Genomic DNA, 24,480 nt, shown 5'->3' with positions numbered 1-24,480 from the left:
CGCCAAGGTTTCTAAAGTTCCGTTATTCGGTAATTATTAAGTTAACAAGAGATTGAAAGTGGCTCTTAATTCATACTTTAAATAATAAAGATTAACCTAATTTGCAGATACTCTCTAAGAATTACATTTAACAAGTTTACATTAATTAAGTTTGAATAATACGAGTCACACTGGAGACTGTCCGTCACTTGTTGACTCCTCCAGTGGCAAGTGATACCCAAAAATTGGGGAGGTCTTATTTACGTTGCACAATACTCTAATTAATTTAGGCAGAAGGCCGCAAGGGAAACACTCACAAATGTATTGACGTAAATTCACACTTGAGTGACCCGGGCACTCCTACGTCGCACTTTCCTTGAACGGTGTTGTTGATAAAAAGTGACATTACCATTAATTTGTGTTTGATTTATCATGAACTGGGGTTGAGGTGACTAATTAATTAGGGCATGGTCCTTGAGTCTACTTGTTGCACCGGTGCTCGCCTGACTAGGGTGGGTCCTAGCTAGGGGTGCATTCTGTTAGCGGGATCGAATACTGGCGTTTGCAGGTCGGGCTTTTAGGTGGCCTTCGGTCGGACGACGTCAGATTAAAAAGTATTACTGGATTGAAAATCAGATTTGAAATAATAATAATTTTTTTGAAGATTAGAAAGTATAGCAAACGAATATTCTTGTTTTAAATACGCATTTAAAATTTCAAATATGCTTTCTTATTGGAGATTCCTGTTCCTCAACACACTATATTTTAACTGACAATTGCTTAAAAGTTTGAAGTTATTGCTATACTCTTATCCCATACAAAGCTCCCAAAGAAATTAAAAAATTTAAACTGTAACCAAAGCTTAAAACATTGGTTTAAAACTTATTATTGCTTATTTGTATACGAAACTTTCATTTAACATAATTTTAATAAATAAATTAATCCACTTCTTTTAGAGCTATTAGTTCGCAGACCACAGCGAGTTTTTCAAGAAGTGATTGAAGAATGAAGGTTGTCAGACAAAGCTATACTACCTTGATTTGAAGGAAGAAATTTTTAGTTTTTAATAATTTTATATATTTTTTGTCATTTAAATGTTGTTGTTTTACATCTTTAGCTTTTATAGTATTTGTTTTATTATATTTTATTCAGAATATTGGATTTGTTTTTAAATGTTTCATTTGTGACGTTGGTTTGACTGTATATAACAGCCTTCTAATTATTATTTGTATGTTTTTTTGTATAGTTAAATTGTAGATGTTGATGTTTATGAAAGTGCTTTTTATTGTTAAAATTATAGCCTATTTCTCATTGTAGGCTTAGAAGGTGGTTAGGTTTGATTCTTCAATGATTCAATGATATTACCTTTTAACCTTAGCAAATGTCTGATTCATGTGATATGGAGGAGGTAAGATTTTGACGTCATTTTGTAACCTAAATATGAGTATCGTATTAATTACTATCGACTTTCAATTAGAAGGCAAGTAGTTAATTTTTTTGCTTTAAATTCAGTTAATTGTGCTTGAATATTAACTAGGTATAAGATTTTGTCCAGATCTTCTGATTGGACTGTTTATTTTCTTGAAGTACCTACAACAGTTTATCTTTGTGTGCTGTTAGTAGTAAATGTCATGGATTAACGAGTGTGTGGCCTTGTTTCCTGTACACTTATCTTATCTAGCCGAACAGTAAACAAGGTAAAAGTTGTTACAAAGTATTTTGCCAGGTTATCTGTGCCATGTAAAAATCTAACGTCTCGGCTTTTCCGTAAAAAAAAATAATAAAATTACTAATGTTTGTTTTCTGAACACAATATACGTTTGCTCCATTTGTAATACTCGGACAGAGTGGCTTTTTAGAATGGAAAGAAAAACATCGGAAATATGGTTTTCACACACTACACACGTCCCTAAATTTACCCTGAAGGGATAGTTTATTAATTGCTGATAGTTTGTGAAAAATTGTAGTTTATAACTTACCTTACTATACCAGCATCGGACGTCATGGCTTTGTGGAACGAAAGTAAATAAAAACGGAAAATATGTTTTTCAAGTACTAGAGAAGTCCCTAAATTTACCCTGAAAACATGGTTTCTTAATTCCTATATTTGTTTAGCACAATTGTGGCTGACTATGGAGAATAAACAATACACTAATTCTTTCGTTTATATATTAAAGTACATCCCTGGATCCCGAAGGCTTGATCTTGATGGCATGATCCTGTTGGCTTGATCCTGTGGTACATGATGCTGGCAGTTTTAGTATATAGTACATTGAAAGATCCTGATGGCAAGATCTTGTTGGCTTGATCCTGTGGTACATAATGCTTGCAGTTTTAATTCAGTATGTCAGAAGATTGTATATATAAAAAAAATATATTGTGATATAATGAATTATAATCATAAATAAAATAAAAATGAATTTCTTCAACCTACAATCATAATTATTAATTATTTTGCAATTCTAGTAGGAATTATGAAACCGATATTGGTCACTCTGTATTCCTAAGGATCTCTGCAGTACCACAGGATCATGTTGCAACTAGTAACCAGTAGGGCGGTAACAACTGGATTAGTTACATCTCAATGAAAACTCTTTCTGCTATGCTGTTAAAGTACAAAATAAATTTATTTCAGTATAGAAAGCACAGGTGATCAGGCCAATCGTGGAAAACAGTCTTGGCTATGCTAGTAACAAATAAAGCACAACATGGCGTCAGCCACATCAATGCACAGGCTACCACCTAATGGATCTTATGAACTGTAATTTCTCAGAAATGAGTAGAAATTTTAAAATGATATTTTTAGGGTAAATAGAGGAACGTCTAGTGTTCAAAAAACCAACGTTGCTTTATTTATGGAAAAGCTACTAGGTTAGAAATTTACCTTTGGAAAAATTTTCAATTTGGACTGGATTCTTAAAATACTCAATTGTGCAGACTATAGAATTTAGGAAAATTGCTGTGTAAAAGTTGAAAAAAAAAAAATTAAATCTGCTTAAAATTTGTTAGTGATAACATTTCACTTTTCACACAGTAAATAACTTACGTAGTAAAACAAGTGTAATTTTTTAGAGTTATTTAGTATATCGAAATATCCTGTACATAAAAACTTTTGATATAACTATGAATAATGATCTTCAGTTGAATAAAAGGAAATTTTATTTTGTGTGGTCACTGAAGATCATAATTATGATCTTATGAAATACTGAATTAAAACAGCAAGCATCATGTACCACAGGATCAAAATAAATATACAGGATCATGCCATCAGGATCAAGGGATAAAATTGTATACGTGATACGAAACTTCTAACAATTGTCATTTTAATGAGTGGATAGGTTACATATCACAAATACTGTTATGTTGTTAGAACGGTTGGTTAGGTTATTTGTACATTTAAAAAAGTATGATTGTTTAGGTTAGTCTATCTACATAAAGTATTTTTAATGTAGCTAACCTAACAACCTAACCTAACCAACCATTCTCACGAATTTTACTATTTTTAATGTAGGCCTAAAATAAAATTACCACTCTTTGAAAGTGCCAATTACTTATCAGAATGTTCTCGTAGATATTTATTGGAAAACATGTCATGAATGTAACAAATTTTTTGTTTAATTTTGTAAATAATTTTTATGAAAAAGTGGCATTTCTTCAAAATTACTTTCCTTTAATTCTATTTTATGATACTGTCAAGTTGCATTGCATGTGTAATGTAGTTTATAGTTTTAAACAGTTGGCTAGGTTTAGTCAGCTACATTAAAAATATAGTAAAGTTATTCAGGGGTTGGTTACATTAGTTTATCTAAATTTAAAGTACTTAAAATCCTGTAAATAGTTAGCAAGGTTAGGGTTATTGCCAAATAGTGGTATTGTGCTTGAACAAAATTCTAAAAATCTGTTCTATGATTATTCTGTGTAAGGGTGTTGTGATACTTCAAGTAGTTATGAAATATTGCAATGCTTTTTCACAGAATAGTTACCGGTGACTATAGAAAGTAATTCTTTTCCAGATTTTTAGAAATATTTCTAACCATAAACGCCATATCAATCTTAGTATTGCATTTAAAATGCATACTGTCAATTAGTGTAAACAGTTGGTTAGGTTAGGTAAGCGACATTAAAAATATTCAACAGCATTTTTCGAGACGAGTACGTAGTGCTTAAAAATATCATTGTTGGAATATTAATTTTTTTAGATTAGCATTTTCTCTAGGAAATTACCAAACAATCTGCACGTAAGATAAACTAATCACAGTTTTTAATATTCTGTAAGTAGCGGGAATGGTCACTGCTCATGTTTCAAGAAAGAATAAGAAAAATTAAATTTTATTATAACTTCACTACTAATTAATTTTATATTTCAAGAAATATGTACTTGGTTTAAAATAAAATGACACAATTTTCCTTAATTTCATTTCCCCTTATAACTAGTTTTCCACAGTATATTCAGAATTAATAACATTATTTGAGATTTTTAATAATTTTTATGAATAAGGTAGATAGCATAATCTCACAAAGTGTTAAGCTAAATAAAACAAATTCAAATACGTCAAATTTATCAAGTTGCAGTGTCGAATTGGGCATTTCGTGAAATCACTATCAACTTTTGCTATTATGATTTACCAAATTTATTTTACTAAATTTTTTTTTCTTCAGAAAAAGTGTTAACATACGTATATAAACTCCAAAGAATATAATATGGCTACAAACATCAAATTACAATTGATGACCGATAATTACAAAATAATATTATTATAAAAAAAAAATTATAACACATTAAAGCTCCCTATACAAATTTAAACCTTAACTGCCGGCAGTTAAAAAATTACTAAACTTCGAGCTCACATTGATAAAACTTTACAATATAAAATTTACTCTTAAAAATATAATACATTTCAGTTTGTAATTTCAATAAATTTTTTGATAAAAAGTCCTACATAAATTCGGGGAGTGCAGGAACCACCTAGAAAAAATATTTTAAATCTTCAATTTAAACCTTTACTTGCAAAAAGTTCATTTCACAACTGAGTAATTTCATGTCGTGTGCCCAAAAGGAATATACATCCTCTTATAATTTAGGTGTCAAAATTTGGTAACCTTATTTTCCAACATATTAAAGTACTTGTAGTTTGTCAAGTTAATCCAGTGAAGTCCTCATTTACGAACAGTCTATTATGGCAAACCAAAAGAAAGTAACTCTTAAAATTGGCCCATTTTAAATTCTTTCAAAATGTGTGAACAACAAGGTAGGTAGCCTTTGTACTTGCAAAAGGCGTAATTAAAGCAAGACTGCTTTTACGACATAGCAAATGTTAATACCAGAACCACCAAAAATCAGATATAATGTACTTACAGTTCTCCTCTATGTTGTACGAATCACTCGTTAGCTATAGCAAAAAAAGCATTAAATTACTTGCTAATAAAAAGTAGTAATGTCAAGTCTTAAGTTCCCTAAGCCCATAACCGAGCAATCGTGCTCCAGGCGTTCGTAGGAACACCAAGTCCACAGTAAGCCACGACTTGGAAGCAACATCACGCGGCTGCTATAAGTTTTACGGCCTTGCGGCCGGCCACACACACCCAGCTAGCGCGAGGGTCGTCGCTACATTCCCAGCTGCCCGTGACACTGTCGCGCAGCGCGCAGATGTGTGTCTCTTGCACAGAAGCGCTGACCAACTCGGTGATGCCAACTGTCGCAAAACTGTCCAGTGCTTATACACTTGTTTGCCACTACCCATGCGTCTCCCCAGCGTTATAAGTTTATTGAAAGAAAAAATGGAAATTAATAAAAGTAAAAAATGGAAATTAATGAAAGTTAACCTCTTTAAAATTAAATTAAAAACTAAAATATGACATTACAATTTTAAAATACCTTTAAAAGCCATGAAAAAGATTAAAAATAAAAAGAATAAACAGAAATCAAGCAAATACCAAAAAATAAACAATGATTATCAAAATAAATTATTAACAACCAAGTTTTTTAACAACAAAATGTTTAACAGAAAAAGCTTTAAAAGAAAATGGTCTTAAACAACTAACGGAAACATTTGGGCCAGGGGCCTGGCCACAGTACTTTTAACATGTTTAAAATGTAGCTATCCAAACCCATTAAACCTAATCTTTACACAGACAACTGAATGAAAACTCTTGGTCTGTGTTTACCTTGCAAACCTTCGTAACTATGCCACCTCTTCTGGTACTAAGTAATAGCTCTACGTGTGCTTACAGTTTTCAGAATTTTTTTAGTTCTTATTTTGGTGAAGTGCACAATTTTTTTTAAAATTAAAAACACTACTATATTCCTACTGAGAAAGAATTGAAAGCATTCCTAAAATGTTCATTTTTTCCAAACTTCACATCACTGGGAGCTATTAAAGTTAGGGTTTCTTAGTGAATAAAACTGAGAAAATATACTTTAATATGTTTTATTTAAAGTAACAAACTATTGCACAGCAAGAACACACAAAAGTCATAGACATCTATACAAAAATATGTAACACAATGGGCAACGACCCCGTGGCTATTCAACCAAGATCAAAATTTTCTTTTTCTTTTTTAACACTCCGACTAAAATTTTACATCATGAGAGCAAAACATATTTTACACTTAAACATTACACTATTAAAGCTTATCCATTATTTGTTCTCTTAGAAAGACAAAAGGTTGAGTGGGCAATGGCTTTGTTAATATATCAGCAAGCTGATTCTTACTTGGGACATGGATATATTTATTAAACCATTCTCCACTTTCTCTCAGATAAAATTGTATTTGACATCTATATGTTTGGTTCGTTTGTGAAAAACTGGGTTATTAATTAACGTAATGGCACTCTGATTGCCAACATATAGCTTAATACAATCATATTTTTCATCCAAGTCCAACAACAATTGCTGTAACCATAGTATTTCCTTAGCAGACTCGCAGGCTGCAACAAATTCTGCTTCGGTGGTAGAGAGAGCAATGGTCTCTTTTGGCTTAACCATGTTACTGGCCCACCATTCATTAAGAATATATATCCAGTAGTGGACTTTTGAGTATCAACATCGCCTGCAAAATCAGCATCGGAGTACCCGATAAGATCATACAAACTTTTTTTGTATTAACCCAATATCTAATCACACGCTTCACAGCATTAACATGTTGTACACTAGGATTATTAATATACCGACTCAACATGTTCACCGCATATGAAATATCAGGTCTGGACACTGAGCATAGAAACAACAGTGAACCAATAGCTTCCCTATAAGGGAATTTCACAGCAGTTTCCTCAAGATTTTTACATATAACATTCGGATCAGCAGGAGTTGATGCATGATTGCATTCACTCATATCAACAGTTTTAACAATTTGATCTATGAACTCTTGCTGATGTAAACATTTATAGTTATCAGACTTTAACACTTTTATGCCTACAAAATATGACAAATTCAATTCCTTAATTTTAAATGCCTGTTTCAAGAAACTACTCATATCTTTAATTACCTTTTTACTTGATGATATTATGAGAGCATCGTCAACATATATTATCATTATAACCTTGATACTTTCAACATTTCTAACATATACACAGTAATCAGCTTGTGACTGAACAAAACCATATGATTTTAAAAATTCAGTAAACTTTTTGTTCCAACACCTTGCTGCCTGTTTTAAACAATTTTAATACATTACTTTTGTAAACAAGCACACCGTCAGGAATTTCTAAATAAATTTCTTCTTCAATGTCCCCGTTCAAAAAAGCAGTTTTGACATCAAATTGTTGTATTTATAAGTTATACTTAGCTGCAATACTTAAGATAATTCTAATTGAATCATACCTTGTGGTAGGGGAAAATATTTGCTGGTAATCAATACCAGGGACTTGATTGAACTCTCGTGCACATAATCGAGCCTTGTAATGGTTTACTTTTCCATTGTCACCCCTCTTAATGGAAAATACCCACTTGGCTGTGAGCGTTCGGTGTCCAGCTCGCTTCACTGGGGTCCAAGTCTGATTTTCATCATGAGCACTTAGTTCTTCTTTAATGGCTTGCAACCATTCATTCTTCTGCGAACTCTTCATTGCCTCATCAAATGATGATGGTAATACAAATTCCACTAAATTGGCTTCTAAATTCAAATTTCTTCTGGGTCTCAGATTCATTGGTTCACAGGGTCTGTGATGGTTCATAATTAGGATCATAATTGTTACAACTTAGCATACTTTCCTCATTCTCATTCAGTGAGTTTTCATTTAAAGAATTATCACTGAATGCAGGGTCATTTTTGAGTACCTATGACTCCAGAGTTATCCTGTTGGACATTTTCATCACTTTCTTCTATGAATATTTTTGCTATATTCTGTCGTTGTTCAGGATATTTATTCTCATCAAAAACAACATTTCTTGATACTTTAATTCATTTTGTTTTCATGTTGAACATTTTGTAATTGGTATTATCATATCCAACCAATATCATCTTTTCACTTTTTTTTTTCTAATTTGGTCCACAACTGATCAGGAATATGTACATATCCTTCACTACCAAATACTCTTACATGCTCCAAAATTGGTTTGACTCCATTCCACAACTCTGATGGCATTTTGTCTGATGTTTGGCTAGATGAGGTTCCATTAAGCAAATAAACTGCACAATTTATGGCTTCTGCCCATAAATCCAAAGATACGTCACGTGCATACATCATGGATCGAGCGCTTTCTACTATTGTTCTGATTTCTCTTTCTGCACGCACATTTTGTTCTGGGGTATATGGAGCAGTACATTCATGAACTATTCCTTCTTTATCTAAGTAGTCTTTAAATGCAATATTAATGTATTTATGTACATCCATTATCTGTATGCAACGCTTTTAAACTGTGCATGTATTTGTTTTTCACAATAGCATTATACTTCTTGAAATATTCAAGAGTATCGCTCTTATTTCTCATGAAGTACACATGTCTGTAGCTGGTTGCCGCATCCTTGAATAATAAAAAATACCTCATACCTTGAACCAATGTATGACTCATTGGACCACAGATGTCACTATAAACTAGGTCACCAGGTTGTAGTTCTGCCCTACTTGATTTCTGGAATGGAAACCGAGATTGTTTCCCATAAGCACATGCTTCACACACTATGTCAGATTCATTACTTTTTTCAATATTTAAACCTTCAACTATATTGTTCACGCTCATTTTTTTTGTTTCTTTAAAGTTTAAATGTCCTAATCTCTCGTGCCACTTTTTAATATCACTTTTATTTTTCTGCACTAAGTTGCATGTGTCAGGAACAAATGTTTCAATGTCAAGTTCATTTAAATTGTTCAACTTCATTTTTGCACACACAACTTCATCACCATGGTAAATTAGAGCATTACTGTCCTTCTTTACTATGGAATAACCTTTTCTTGTTATCATGTTTTCAGAAAATAAATTTCTTCTTAAGTTAGGCACATGTAGTACTTCATGTAACATGCTTAGCTCCCACTGTCCATTGACACATCTTTTTATTAAAACTTTTCCGATTCCACATACTTCTATGGACTCTTTGTTCCCCAATGTCAATGATTTCTGAGTATATTCTTCAAAAATTTCTTTTCTATATGTCATATGGGCCGAAGCGCCACTATCCAAGATCCAGGTGTCTTCTTCTGGACCACAGCCTATATTTGACTCATCAACTACATTAAAAGCTAGCATGGTATTCTTATCTTGAGCTGGTTTCTTATGCACTTTCTTTGGTACACGACATTCTCTAGCAAAGTGCAGTTGTAACATTCAAAACGATGCTTCGCAGGTTTCTCTTTGCTAATTCTACTTGTACTAGGTTCATTTTTGGTTGATTCTTTCTTCAGTTTAGTATTAGCAACCAAAAAAGCCATTTCTTGTTCTTCTTCACAAGTAATATTAGCTTCCTCATCAAGTAGTCTTGCCGTTAAGTTATTCAAGTTTTGTTTTTTAGAATCCAGCGACATCCATGCTTGCCTAAGTGATATATATTTAGGAGGCAAAGTTCCCAATATTTTCGTGATTATAGCATTGTCGCTGATGCTTTCACCACTTTTCTTGAGCTGTTTTGCAAGATTTTCAACCTTTGCAATATATTGTGCAACACTGTCACTTGGTGATATTTTATACTGGTAAAACCGTTCATGAATTAACATTTTGTTCAATTCACTTTTTTGTTCATATATGGATTCTAATTTCGACATAATTTCCAAGGCTGTTTCACAGTTTTCTGTTAGGGTTATTTGATTTAAATCCATCGACGACGTGATAACGTACATAGCCATGCCGTCCTTTTTTAGCAATGCATCCGCATTTGCTTCTGTTGTTTGTATCGAAATATCAATTCCTTTTGCTTTCAGGGCACATTTTATCTGGAATTTCCATTGCCTGAAGTTTCTTCCGTCAAATTTATCCACACTCAAAGTTCGTTCCATTTTGAGGTTATATGGCGTGATTTATTCGAAAAAGCAAAATATGACTTCTTCTTTACTGTTTTCTTAATTCTTAAGTTTTCAGAGTTTCCTGGGCCCATAACCTATTAAAGTTAGGGTTTCTTAGTGAATAAAACTAAGAAAATATACTTTAATATGTTTTATTTAAAGTAACAAACGATTGCACAGCAAGAACACACAAAAGTCATAGACATCTATACAAAAATATGTTTCACAATGTGCAATGACCCCGTGGCTATTCAACCAAGATCAAAATTTTCTTTTTCTTTTTTAACAGGAGCATTAATCAAAGCTTTTCATTTCTACTGTTTAACTTGCAATAAATTAGTGTGATTTGTTTGTTTTGCAGATGGCTCTATCACATAGTTGACCGGCATTAGCTATGTCCTTGTAAGCATATCAGGAATTGTGCTTAAAATATGCTTTTGATTTTTTGAGGATTGATTTATTACACTTGCAATTGGGCTTTCACCCAGTTGGCAAGTAGTCCTCCCTGTTCTCTCTCTCTTGCTCTCTCTCTCTCTCTCCCTCCCTCTCTCCCTCCCTCCCTCCCTCCCTCCCTCCCTCTCTCCCTCCCTCTCCCCCCCCCCCCAGTGTTCCTTCCTCCAGCCCATTCCACTCCTGACCTCACAGTCCTCACAAGGAGTAACGATGAAAACACTTGGTTAGGGACTTTAAAAGAAAATGCTAAACTTTTGTTACCTAATTTTTCTCACTGAAACTTTCCGGGAATAGTACTTTAATGTTGGTCACACATCTGTTGTATATAAAACATAGCATTTATTACCCTGTTATTACTATCACTGTCGCAGTGGTTTGATTTTTTAAAAAAAGAAAGTTATAGTTCTGACTAGCCATGTTATTCATTTGCACATGAAACATTGTTTCTTTGAAACAGTGTTGGTTAAGATATAAATTTTAAGATGACATGTCTCTGATTCTACATTAACTGTTTAAACATCTCCTTTGTCATAAAGGATTAAATTTCTTATTTAAGATATTTAATAAAAAAAAAGGGCCATGATTTGTTTTGAGTAACTTACTGTGTCTTGTTAATCTGGTATGATTATGTACTTTCCTGGTATTTTTAGATGCATCTATAAATAACACACTCATTGAGAAAAATTATTTTTGTTATAATGATGAAGACCTAAGTAAATATCAGCAGTGTCCTACTAAGTAAATGCTTTTTTTTTTTCAGAGTAAGAAGAAAACAGATGATCAAAATGTGAAACCATCTCCCTTTAGTGACGCAGTGTATCGTGAGCTATCACGCATAAACGGCCGCATCAACCAAATGAGCAATGCAGCTGTGTGCTCAAAAGTACGGGAATTGAAATTGAACTCTGAAGGATCAGCTGAAATTTTGAGGAAACGCCTCAAGAATTACTATAAAAAACAAAAACTTACCAGCGTGAACCTACTCTCTGTAAGCAAGCTCTTTCCGTTCTATGTAATTGTGGACTTTGAAGCGACCTGCGAGGAGGTTAACCCGCCGAATTATCCGTAAGCATTAAGTTACAGTATTATTTTTAATTATTTAAATTAAGTAATAACAGGCTTTTGTGCCTATAATTAATGGTTTCAGGGATTGACTGAGAAATGAAACAGCAAATGCACTCAGTCATATCTCAAATTTAAAACGTTGAGCACATATTTAAAAAATGATGGAGAACTATCAGTAGGTGGTTTTACAGGAGATGCAATTTACGTGTGGTTCGAAACGTAGTAAATTAACCCATTTTAGTATAGCTCAATTAAATAAAAGTGAAATACATTAAAACTATTAGAAATAGAAACTAACTAATCCCTCAAACTAAAAATAAACCTATTACAAATCACACTCACATGACCAGGCAGATATATTGTTTAGACTAATGGCCAAATTCACTGTGCATGTGTTAAACTCTGCCATAGCTATAGGACACTTAGTTCAAGAGGCCCTTAAAATTATTTTAAAGAAAATACTTGTATCCAATCAACATTTGTCAGTTCCATGCATATTCCTCTCGAAAACTGACTTTAACTTTCTCTTAGCACATGAATAAAATGTGGACAAACTGCATGTAACTCAAAAGGGTTTTGTTACAACGATGGCAGTGTTTAAACTTCTAAAGACTCGAGAGTACCGGAGACCAAATTCACGGTAAGGCAGATACAAATAAACACAAAGAGAATGGCACAAGCCATAGTAGGTACGTTACCGTCCCACAAATTAACATTAATATAGATTGGTTTCTTCTACAGCTGTGCAGTGTAGTACTGAAAAACATTTTGCTATGGCTATGCAGGAGATATTGCATTCTGAAATTGTTGAACCAGTGATAATGTGCTTTGTATATCTTTTGATTAGTTATTATTTTTAGTAAACTGGTGTACATAAATAGGCCAGATTTTTCTCTGTGTATATTAAGAATAATATTCTTGAATAGTTAGGAATTCAGATAGGCAAATTTGAGTGGAAATCCTATAATATTTTGTATTGCACAGTTTTAAAAACTTTAAATATTTTTAGACTATAGTAGTCAAATGACTAATTATAGATAGCGACATGATTATATTGTCACGTCTCACTTTCAGAGGGGGGAGAGAATCGTAGCTCTTTACATAGAAACAACTCGCTTGGCATCAACTAGTCTTAACTTCATAAAATACTTTACTGTACCTAGGATCATAGGTTCGTCATCCCGTACAGGATGTCTGGTGAGAGCTGAACTAAGGAGATTTTGCAAAATAACATAATACTAAATTAAAATTATTTTATTCTTAAAGTCAAATAATCAACATCATTCTTGACGAACATTTACACATCGGGATTAAAATTTAAAACAATACTCTTCTTTACTTCCTTAACGATTGAACGACCTTACAAGAGAAAGAATGAGAGAACTTCACTAAACACTTCCCTAGTCCTTCCGAATACCTCAAATCATAACTAATACTTAAAATTAAAACAAAGATAAGTCCATACTCACATTTTCCGAAAAGCCTTTCTTGATCGATTACTTAAAACTAACGTAGGGGCCTCTCCTGCCCTTAAAATCCGAACAAACATTACATTTTAAAAATTATAACTAAACGACTAGTGACGAGGGCCATTGCCTCCGCCCGAAAGCTTGAAGATGACTACATTATGACCTAACTTAAACTACATTACGAATTAAACGACTCGTGGCCTCTGGCGTCGGCCATAGCTTCCGCCAGAGTGAGTCTGAATTCCTACATCACGAACGAACTAACAACTCGTGGCCACAGGTGAGAAGCATAGCCTCCGCCTGAGTGAGCCCCGAGTCACCAATCACTTGCGCTTAAATTCGCGCGCCCTGCCGCGCCTAGCATAACAACCGCTCGTTATTGAAGCCAAATTTACTAAACAACTAACTAGAACATCTGGGAAGACTACCCCCCTCTACCCCGATGTGCAGGCCACACCGCGCGGCTTGTTACGACAGCGCGCCCCAGTAACTGCGGCCCGTGGCTGCGCCAGCGCGCGGCCAAACAAACAAACAAAATTCTGCAAGCCCGCAGCGCGCCGCGCCGGCCCCGTGCCCCAATTACATGGTCACGCCACTTGCGCTGACGAGTGAACAGAGCAGCCAGCCCAGAGTCCCGTCAGTAAAGTCCCTAAATTTGATTTCAACAACCCTGCAAAATTTCAACCCGCGACATAACCCTCCCCTCACAGAGCTCGAGCCCCATCGAGCTACCTCAAAATTACAAATTGTATTTCTCCATCAAACCATAACTATAAATTCCTTATTTCACAAAAATAATAATTTACTTAGTTTCTTACTGTCTGAACATACATCTAGATTCTGCACAAGATTTATTTAAGACATCATGGATTCATAAAAATAAAAATGTAAAACTTTTATCTGGTTTGTTTTCACAGGGACCTTCAGAGGCTCGAGTTCTCAATACTAAAAAAAATTGTTTGTTAGTGAAGCTCTCTTTACAAATTAAAGTAATGTTCTTAGTTTCTCAGTATTCGTTAAACAATGTGCAAATTCTTGACAATTATTATTATTATTTTTTTCAGTTTCCGTTTATCACCCTACTTCTTTCGTTCTTCAAAAAAAATTAAGTGTCCTTACAGTGTTTCAATTAATTAAACTCTTATCTCGTGAAGGTTGGTGCAACTCCTCGAAGTCAGTGTTGTCGAGAAGAGTAGCTCCCTGGGCTGGCCATCAGCAAACACCACTCAACTCCAACAGCTACTGGACTGGCTTCCAGGGCAGCTCCCAACTTCTCCCCACATCTGCTTCGGAGTTGTGCCATCCTCATCACGAACAGATTACAATTCTGAAACATCATCAACAGGCATTACCATCACGCCTGACAAATACAAAACTAACTACTAAACTGCAATCGATGGGCAAGGATGCAAACACACAAAAAAATAAAATAAATTAATTCAACTGCTAACATAAAGTATCCCACCCTTAGCATAATCTAATCAGGCAAATAATTTGATAGGAAAAACTTAAGGAAGGGAAACATGACCTTCAATGATTTTCCCTAACTCTTGAGTCTTGATCTTCTCTATACAGCAAATAGTCCCCACGAAGTAACTGGGTTGAAGGTCACTTCACATGACCCACCCATAACCTCTTCTACTCTTCTTTTCTTCTGGGGGCAACCACAATGCCCACCAATCTCTCTCCATGCTGCCGAACCAGCTATCCCATGAGAGTAAACAACGTAGTCAATAGAAGCGCAGAGGGGAAACACCAATCTCTGGCTTGTCGAGTCATAAAACTGCTTTATCTTCTTCTTCTTCTTCTTCTTCTTCTGAGTAAAACATCTGATTAATCTTGCTACTATTCTTCCCAACAATAAAAAAAAAGTTCATCAGGTATCTTCATGAAAAAACATTCTAACTAATAATAAGTCTTCTTTTTCTTCTTTTTTTTCTGTTAGATGTAATAGAAGGCCATGTTAGGGAGGTTATAGGGAAAAAGAGTGGCCAATTCCCACCCCATCACCCACCTAGATCATGACTAATTAACTTTTAAACTTTCTATTTCAACCAAATTAAAAAAAAAACCATTTTTTTATTCAAACTTTTAAATTATAATTACTTTTACTTCATAACCTCAAAAGCTAATCAATAATTCTAAATGAAATTGTGATTTACTGCATCCTTGTTCCATCCGATCTGTTTGTTTATAACCTTTCTTGTAAAGTATAAAATTTTCAAACATTACTAATTCAAAAAAAAGTAAATTCTGGTGTCCTTCGAGTTACAATTAAATTTACTATTTCTTAGCTTGAAATAATTTAAGTTTTCAGAACTATTTCATTGTCTAATTCACAACACTTAAAAATCAACTCAAAACAACAAATCATCAAAATCAATAAGATCATCTGACCTACCTATCAGTACTGTGAACTTGATCTGTTCGTACACATTTACAATAAGCTATGGTATTTAAATTCCAACCTAAATAAGGTTTTAAAAAAAACTACTAATCCCTCTGTAAATTAAGAAAATTAACTTTAAAAATTAAACTTAAGGTATTAGTTCTTTTTGACAGCTACCACAACTCACTAGTTCCATTACATTACTATAACCTAAAAAGTTCTGTAAACAATGTTTATAACAAAAAAACTCCAGTTACTGTCTTCCATAAAAAAATAAAACTTTACATGACCTTATTAATCTCCACTTGTAAGTCCATGGCTGCCAGCTTTCTCTTCTCTTGAATCTTCAGTCTTGGCTCTTGTTTCAGTGATCTTGTATCTTGTCTCTCGAACTCTTGTCATCTTGTAAACTGGACTGCTGCTCAGCTCATCTTAAGGAATCTGTAACAGTTTCAAAAATACATGTTAATTTAAATTACATAATTCCTGTTCTTTGGTCCTAAAAAAAATTGTATTATTAGTACACATTACCCTGAAACAACATTATTATTCATTGTTTATTACTTAAAAAAAATGCTTTACCATAAAATCCTTTTTTGTTCTTTTCATTAGGCCTATTTATTTTCCTTCTTCTTAATTAAATTCTGCTTCAAATGTTAATCCTAACTTAAGACCTACCATCTATTTATTATTCATTACCTACATTATTTATGTTACCCTAAAATTCCCATAAGTTTCTAATACTTCCTATCAAAGACAATCTCTCTCAAAAAAAATTTACTTATGACTCTTAACTTAACAAAATTAAAAAAAAACTTTTACACTAGACTTAACTTATTATTCATTCTTAGTTACTAAATTTCTATATGTAAACTTTAGTACTTACAAACAAAAACTGCCTATTTCTCTCTACCTCTTAATCTCTTTCAATTATTACAATAATAATGTTACCTTGCATCTTTAAACTTACTTCTTCTTCTTTTCCATTAAATTAGACATCTCATAACAATAAAAATTCTGCCTATACTCTTCTTATGGGTGTACAACCCAACAACAAAATTTCAAATTCTCAAGTTTCCTTATATTTAAATTATGCAATACAAATAACCTCTGTGGTGCCTGTACCCTTTTAGGCCTACCACCTTCTCCTCTCACATCATGACAACTCTTATTCCTCGGGGTCTGTATTCACTGTTACAAATCAAATATCTCAAAAAAAATTAAAAACAAATTTATTATTTTAAGAAAACAAAAATTTACATTGAATTTACTATGGAGCCTGGAAATTTTAATGTCTCACAGCAGCTAACATGACTAAATCCCATGGAACCCCAGGTTTACATAACCTGTGCCCAAAAATTTAAGCATACCAGGCTTTCTCTGCACTGGTTTTACAGCATCACACACAATTTAGGGCCCCTGATCTGCCATCAGTCCCAAGGAGTTTTCCCACAACCCCTCTCTACACAAGTGCCTACCGCATTCCTCTCAATTGGCTATCGGTTTTACGGCATTCTTTTGGGATCCGACCATCAAGTTAGGGCTAATCGAACATTAAACCTCCATACTTTCAAACTAATGTAAATCAATTAAATTTTCTCTGTAAATTCTTAAAATCAAAAAAAAATTATTCCAACATGCCAAAGAAACTTCCAAAAAAAATTCATAATCTTATCTTCAAACCATTAAAATAAAAATAAATAGATTACTCTGTTTTCTCCTTAATAACTGTAAACTGTCAATAAATATCATGTCGTAAATTTTAACTATGCTTACTGACTCTTAATCATAAAATCTCATTTGTCCTAATTAATAAACAACCGATTTCCTTAAAATCTCACTGTATCTCTCACACTCAAACTTCACTGGCTGAATATCTCAATAAATTCAAAAACAATTATCTAAACTCTTAAAGAAACTCCTCCCCAATTATTCAAACTTACTTCACATTATTTTATTTCATTACTTAAAATGCCTTACTCAAAAAAAAATAATTAAATCCCTTCCATTATTATTTGACCAAGAAAACTTTCTCATTAATTAATTTATTAAAATTCAATTTCACATTAGGCAAGTACACTAACTCTCTACAGCAATGTTTCTCATTTCCCTCCTTCCTAACTGAATCCAATCTTACTTAACCTCCAGGGAATTTACCTCACAAAATAACCAAAAATTTCACTGTAGTGCCTATCTGCTATAGGCCCACTACACACCAACAAAATTCATTGAAATGGTACCCTATCCCATACAGGATAGCCACTTCGGTACTACCTTGGGGAACTCCTGCCCCAAACTACTCACAACTCTCAGGGGTTCTCCTGACCCTTAATTCACGTAGCCAGCCCATCTGCTATGGGTCTGCTCTACAATCCCTACTTCCCAGGGACACAACACCTCACCTTAGGGTCCCTTGCTCTAATGAAAACATTAATTTTGTCTCTCTGTTCTTTTGGAGTAAATTCCCTCTACACACAAAATCTATCCTTCCCAGTTTTCTCAATGCTTATCGATTTTATAGTGTACCTCCTTATTACTGTTTACAAATCCCAAAAAAATTTATTTTTAAAACCGAGGTAGAATTTAACTAACAAAAACATAAACAACTTACAACGAAACACTTCTAGCCTATACATCATACCCTTCTTAAAATAAATTACTTACATACTGAAAGTTCCTCTTCTCCTAAAACACACTTAAATTTAAATTTATTTAACCAATAGTCTATTTTCTTATCGCTAAGTTACCGTACAGCTGATCAAAACAAGGTCACGGCCTGTCCACGTCTCCGTACGAGCCCGTGACGTCACCGAATTCCATCAGGTGCGCCAACCCTCGCTTGTCAGTTGTTCCGTTTACCGCTAGGTCTCAGCACCTCCCCGTCACGTGTTCATTCTGCCACGTCCACTGACGTGTCGTTCTGAAACAACTCTCAACATTTTTCTAATTAAAACAAAACATCACTATAAATTCTATAACTCTCTTTTACATAAACTCTCGTTTTCTCTTTAATTCCTTTCTAACGTTTATCCTTCCCTCGACTGATTTAATTCGTACGTCTCGTCTCCTACGCGCACAACAACTAAACAAACTTCTCTTGAAAATAATTCCTAATTACGAAAAAAAACTTTATTTTAAATTATAATTCTCTTAACCTACAATCTTAAAATTAACTTCAATTAAATTAAACCACTTGCATTATCTCTAATAAGCATTTAAATTATAACGTATTCTCCTCACGTAAAAATCCCTGATAAACTCAACGACTTAAAACAACTTATCACTATAAACTTTATCCTTACAAGTATACTCAAATAAACATCTGTTACGTCAAAAAAAAAATCTCAAAGACTTCCTCCACTTAGATTAAATTCCGTAATCCTCTCCTCAAGTAAACTCTTAATAACCTGCTATCAGAAGCTGAAACTAACTTAATAATAAACATAAAAATCTACCTCTCTCTCTCCAGAAATAGAACCTACCCGGCGCCTCCACCATTTCTGTCACGTCTCACTTTCAGAGGGGGGAGAGAATCGTAGCTCTTTACATAGAAACAACTCGCTTGGCATCAACTAGTCTTAACTTCATAAAATACTTTACTGTACCTAGGATCATAGGTTCGTCATCCCGTACAGGATGTCTGGTGAGAGCTGAACTAAGGAGATTTTGCAAAATAACATAATACTAAATTAAAATTATTTTATTCTTAAAGTCAAATAATCAACATCATTCTTGACGAACATTTACACATCGGGATTAAAATTTAAAACAATACTCTTCTTTACTTCCTTAACGATTGAACGACCTTACAAGAGAAAGAATGAGAGAACTTCACTAAACACTTCCCTAGTCCTTCCGAATACCTCAAATCATAACTAATACTTAAAATTAAAACAAAGATAAGTCCATACTCACATTTTCCGAAAAGCCTTTCTTGATCGATTACTTAAAACTAACGTAGGGGCCTCTCCTGCTCTTAAAATCCGAACAAACATTACATTTTAAAAATTATAACTAAACGACTAGTGACGAGGGCCATTGCCTCCGCCCGAAAGCTTGAAGATGACTACATTATGACCTAACTTAAACTACATTACGAATTAAACGACTCGTGGCCTCTGGCGTCGGCCATAGCTTCCGCCAGAGTGAGTCTGAATTCCTACATCACGAACGAACTAACAACTCGTGGCCACAGGTGAGAAGCATAGCCTCCGCCTGAGTGAGCCCCGAGTCACCAATCACTTGCGCTTAAATTCGCGCGCCCTGCCGCGCCTAGCATAACAACCGCTCGTTATTGAAGCCAAATTTACTAAACAACTAACTAGAACATCTGGGAAGACTACCCCCCTCTACCCCGATGTGCAGGCCACACCGCGCGGCTTGTTACGACAGCGCGCCCCAGTAACTGCGGCCCGTGGCTGCGCCAGCGCGCGGCCAAACAAACAAACAAAATTCTGCAAGCCCGCAGCGCGCCGCGCCGGCCCCGTGCCCCAATTACATGGTCACGCCACTTGCGCTGACGAGTGAACAGAGCAGCCAGCCCAGAGTCCCGTCAATAAAGTCCCTAAATTTGATTTCAACAACCCTGCAAAATTTCAACCCGCGACAATATGGTTAATTGCGATAAAACCAAAATAACACAATAAACCATGTCAATACAACATGTAACAGCGAAAGGAAAGTTAATACACCTTTTAGCACCTAAATGTAACTAAAAAACATGAAATCAGTAGGCAGTTTGACAGCATTTAACTCAAATTACAAAAAAAAAATATTTCTGTTATGGTAAATTCATTGAATGTAACTCATTTAGCATGCATTTTTACCAAACAATATGAACTAAATGGATTATAAAAATTAATATTTCATTGTTTGATCTTGCATCACTTTTTAGAAACACATTTTTACATTAATGAAGACTTTTTTTTTAAACATACAAAAATTTATAGATTTAATTTTATTTTTCTGAGTAGTTTTTTTTCCATACCTGCTTATTATTAATAATTTTATTGCATAAGTGCAGCATGTGTTGGTTTAAATGTGACTATTTTGGTGAAATAAGTAATAAGAAATATATTATTGGTTTCATATTTGCTGAATAATACACTTTATTTTGTGGATAACGACAATGTATAAAAATAAAAAAGTAACACCTAAAATAAAAGCATAAAATCTTGTCCCTAATTATAGAGGATATGGTAGTTTGTAAACTGGGATATGTCAGATTGTCTCTTTTTCGAACAGCCACGAAATCATAGAATTCCCCGCGGTGTTGGTGGACACGGAGAAACAGTGTGTCGTCGACAACTTCCAGTCGTTCTGCAAGCCAACTTTGAACCCAGTGCTGACAGATTTTTGCATTGCGCTGACTGGGATAACCCAGGATCAGGTGGATTCAGCGAAGCCCTTTCCTGAAGTTTTGGCTGATTTCGAGAAGTGGTTGTCGAAACACAAGCTCGGGATGAAGCACAAATATGCCATCGTGACGGACGGGCCCTGGGACATGGGCCGCTTTCTCTACGGCCAGTGTGAGGTAAGCAAGCTGAATCGCTGAGGACCAGTGTTCGATGTGTACTTTTTTGAAATGTTTGAGCCACTTTAATTGTAAAAAAATAATGTTACGTTATTAACTTGGTTGGACCTCAAACAATATTACTTACTGTTTTTTTAAATTTAATTAAATTTAATTAATTTAATAAGAGATTCGTTGGAATGTGGCAGTTTTACCAGACTGTTTGCCACAGCTCGTGTGTACATATCTGAACAAGTAAAAGAAACAACACAGTTTAGAAAATAAATGAATTATTTTGGTACCAGGGTTGCTAGCATGAGCGAAAATCTGTAGGATTCCCAGGAATATACAGATATTGTTTATCATCACCATTTCACAGTTACTATTTGCAAGCGCAAGTGAGCCACCTCAGAGAGGGGCTTTTTGATTCCAGGGGGGTGCACCCCCCTTCCCCTCCTCTCCATGATCTACACCCATGGTTGCTAGTGTTAATGCATTTATTTTATCTGTTTAAATTGAACCTGTAGTTTTTTTTTGGGTCAAAAATCTTACGAAGTGTCAGACAGGTACAGTCAGTCATCATGTCATGTGATTTCTACTTCACATTGGCACAGATTGGCTCCAACAGTATTTCAATGTCAACTTAAAGGTAGTGTGCACAGCCAAAAGTTTGGACAAGTCAGTATAAAAGACAATGTCTGGGTTGTTATTAAATATTTTTAATTTAATCAGGTGGTTTGTACAGCTTGAATTTATTTTGTAGATGTTTCTCTAACATGTGAGAGAGATTAAAATGCAGCCTATACCACTGCTTTTCTCAATTCTATTTATTGTAAGTACGTAAAACTTGCTGGAAATGGATTTTGTTTATTTTCTCTTACAGATTTCAAACATACCATACCCGTCGTTGGCAAAGAAGTGGATCAACATCCGCAAAGTTTTCAGCAATTTCTATCGTTGCAAAAAGGTATGTTAACATTGCATTCAATTGTGGCAAAAAATATTTTTCATTATTATTTGTAAAATCTTTTTTCAGGTAATAGGCAACTAACGTTATAACAGCTACCTCACAGAACTGTGTGGCTGTAATGTAATCAGTTTTTATTGCTCTCGTAAATTAATATTCCAACAAAATGGGGATGAACTAGATATTTTGAAGTTTCAAATGAGCTTATGTCTGTTGTGGGAGCTGAATTGCAATATTTATTGTCGTGTTACAGCTCTTGAAAATAATGTCAATAGCAGGTTCGGTTTTAACAAAAACATCATTTTGGTTTTTAGAACTACAAATATTTAGCTCTCAGTTCAGTAATGTATTTCAAAAACTTCTTTAGTTAACTTATTTGTGTAGTTCAATAGTAGACTCTTTTAGGGCGGAATTCATAGTGGTGGTATAAGCAATAAATTCATAGCATACAAAAAGAGCCCTGCTTATTAGGAATACTTCAATTAATACTTCACGAAGCACTGCGTCAAATAAGTACTGCTCAATATGAATTCACAGTCATGAAATAAGTTTGCCTTGTTACGCAAGTATTCATAATCAAATAAGCCATGCTTATTCATTGATATAAGTAATACTTCATGAAGTCGGCTATCTAACTGACTCACGTAGCGGTACGTATTTGTTTGTTGTAAGGAATACGTTATGTAAGGTATTAATTGCCGTTAATTTTTCCATATATTAAATTAAAATTGAGAGAGTAAACCAATTCAATTTGGGGAAAAGAAACGAAACAAATCGTTGCCGCTTAGTTTTGTAAACAATACAGTCTACGTACATAACCTCTTCTGCAGCTAGCGTGATGGATTTTGGTGAATGGGATGATTTTGAACAACTTGTGGATAAAGTTTACGAGGACCATGTCAATGTACGGACACCAAAGTGCTACATACGAGATGCATTAAACCCTTTCGAATGGTATAGTGATTCTGAGTTCAAGCGACGTTTCAGATTCAGCAAGAACACAGTCATCCAAATTATCATGCTGTTAATTGAACCTGCACTGAGGAAAGAAACTACTGCTTTGTATTTTAAGACCAACTGCTTAAAAAAAATTCTTTCCGAATCAGTATAATGTTTTCCTCTCTTTTCTTTTTCATTAGCCATCACGAATCACGAAAATTGTTTCGCTACCATGCGGTTAACTTCACCCGCTTATAGATCGGGATGCCTAAGATGCACATAAAGTTCTGCCATTTCCGATTACACCCGAACAATTCACCTTCGGCCAACCTCGGGTTTATTTATATAATTATATTTCTCTGTTTATTTTAATGTAGCTATACTAACCTAACTAACCGTCCATAGTGTTTTAAAGTGTTTTAATGTAGCTAACCTAACCGACCACTTTTAATATTTGAATTCATTTTTCCTGCACAAAAATAAAACAAATCCCGAAGTTGGCCAAAGGTGAATTGTTCGGGTGTAATCGGGAATGGCAGAACTTTATGTGGATCTTAGGTCTCCCTTATAGATCACAGACACAAGATGGCCAACATAATTTAACAACACAAACATTCAAAACATATTTAAGTACAGTAGTTGTAAATTCGTTTTTAATACATGTTCATATTTATGTTATTCAAGTTCACTATCAAACAAAGTATAAATATCATCTTACGTATTAATTTCATTATTTTAATCACATATATGGTTTGAAACGTGGGCATTTTTATTTTCAAACATGTAAACTATGTATTTACAGCGGTATATTTGCTTGCGTTACGTTGACATAAAATTCGTCCTTTACTTTTTGATATACTTCATCAAGTACAGCGTGGCCAATATAAGTAGTGCTTGTTCAAGTATTACTTTGTCAAGTATAGGTTTGTGAATTCATTGCTGGAATAAGTACTACTTGAAGAATAAGCACTACCTTATAAAGTATTACTTATTCGCCAAACAAGCCTTCGACTATGAATCCTGCCCTTAGACTACAATTTGTTGAAACTAGTGTCGTATGAGATCAAAACCTAAAGTAGTCTATTTTTATGCAGTTCGAGTCATTATTGTTACGAGTGGGTAAAACAGGTTTGTAGGGATACCCCAATTAATTTTATACAGTTTTTTTTTTGTTACTAATATTTACATTACTAATTAAATCACAACACTTAATGTAGTTCACATATCACTAAGTATCTGTCAAGTCCGCAGTTCACACACAGTCTCGCGCCA

General features: G+C 34.2%; 1 protein-coding gene across 1 annotated transcript in view; it reads left to right on the top strand.

Annotated features, from left to right (window-relative positions):
* Positions 1–973: 973 nt before the first annotated feature.
* Positions 974–24,480, top strand: part of LOC134535797 (3'-5' exoribonuclease 1-like) — a 35,030-nt gene continuing 11,523 nt past the window's right edge. The window contains exons 1-4 of the mRNA XM_063375078.1: positions 974–1,387; positions 11,628–11,932; positions 21,035–21,323; positions 22,186–22,269. Coding sequence (XP_063231148.1) covers positions 1,361–1,387; positions 11,628–11,932; positions 21,035–21,323; positions 22,186–22,269 — 705 coding nt within the window. The 5' untranslated portion in view covers positions 974–1,360. The remainder of the gene's footprint in view (positions 1,388–11,627; positions 11,933–21,034; positions 21,324–22,185; positions 22,270–24,480) is intronic.

Source organism: Bacillus rossius, chromosome 10, assembly GCF_032445375.1.
Source record: "Bacillus rossius redtenbacheri isolate Brsri chromosome 10, Brsri_v3, whole genome shotgun sequence".
NCBI lineage: Eukaryota > Metazoa > Arthropoda > Insecta > Phasmatodea > Bacillidae > Bacillus > Bacillus rossius.
The sequence above is the reverse complement of the archived record's forward strand: the minus strand, read 5'-3'. Positions and strand labels throughout refer to the sequence as shown.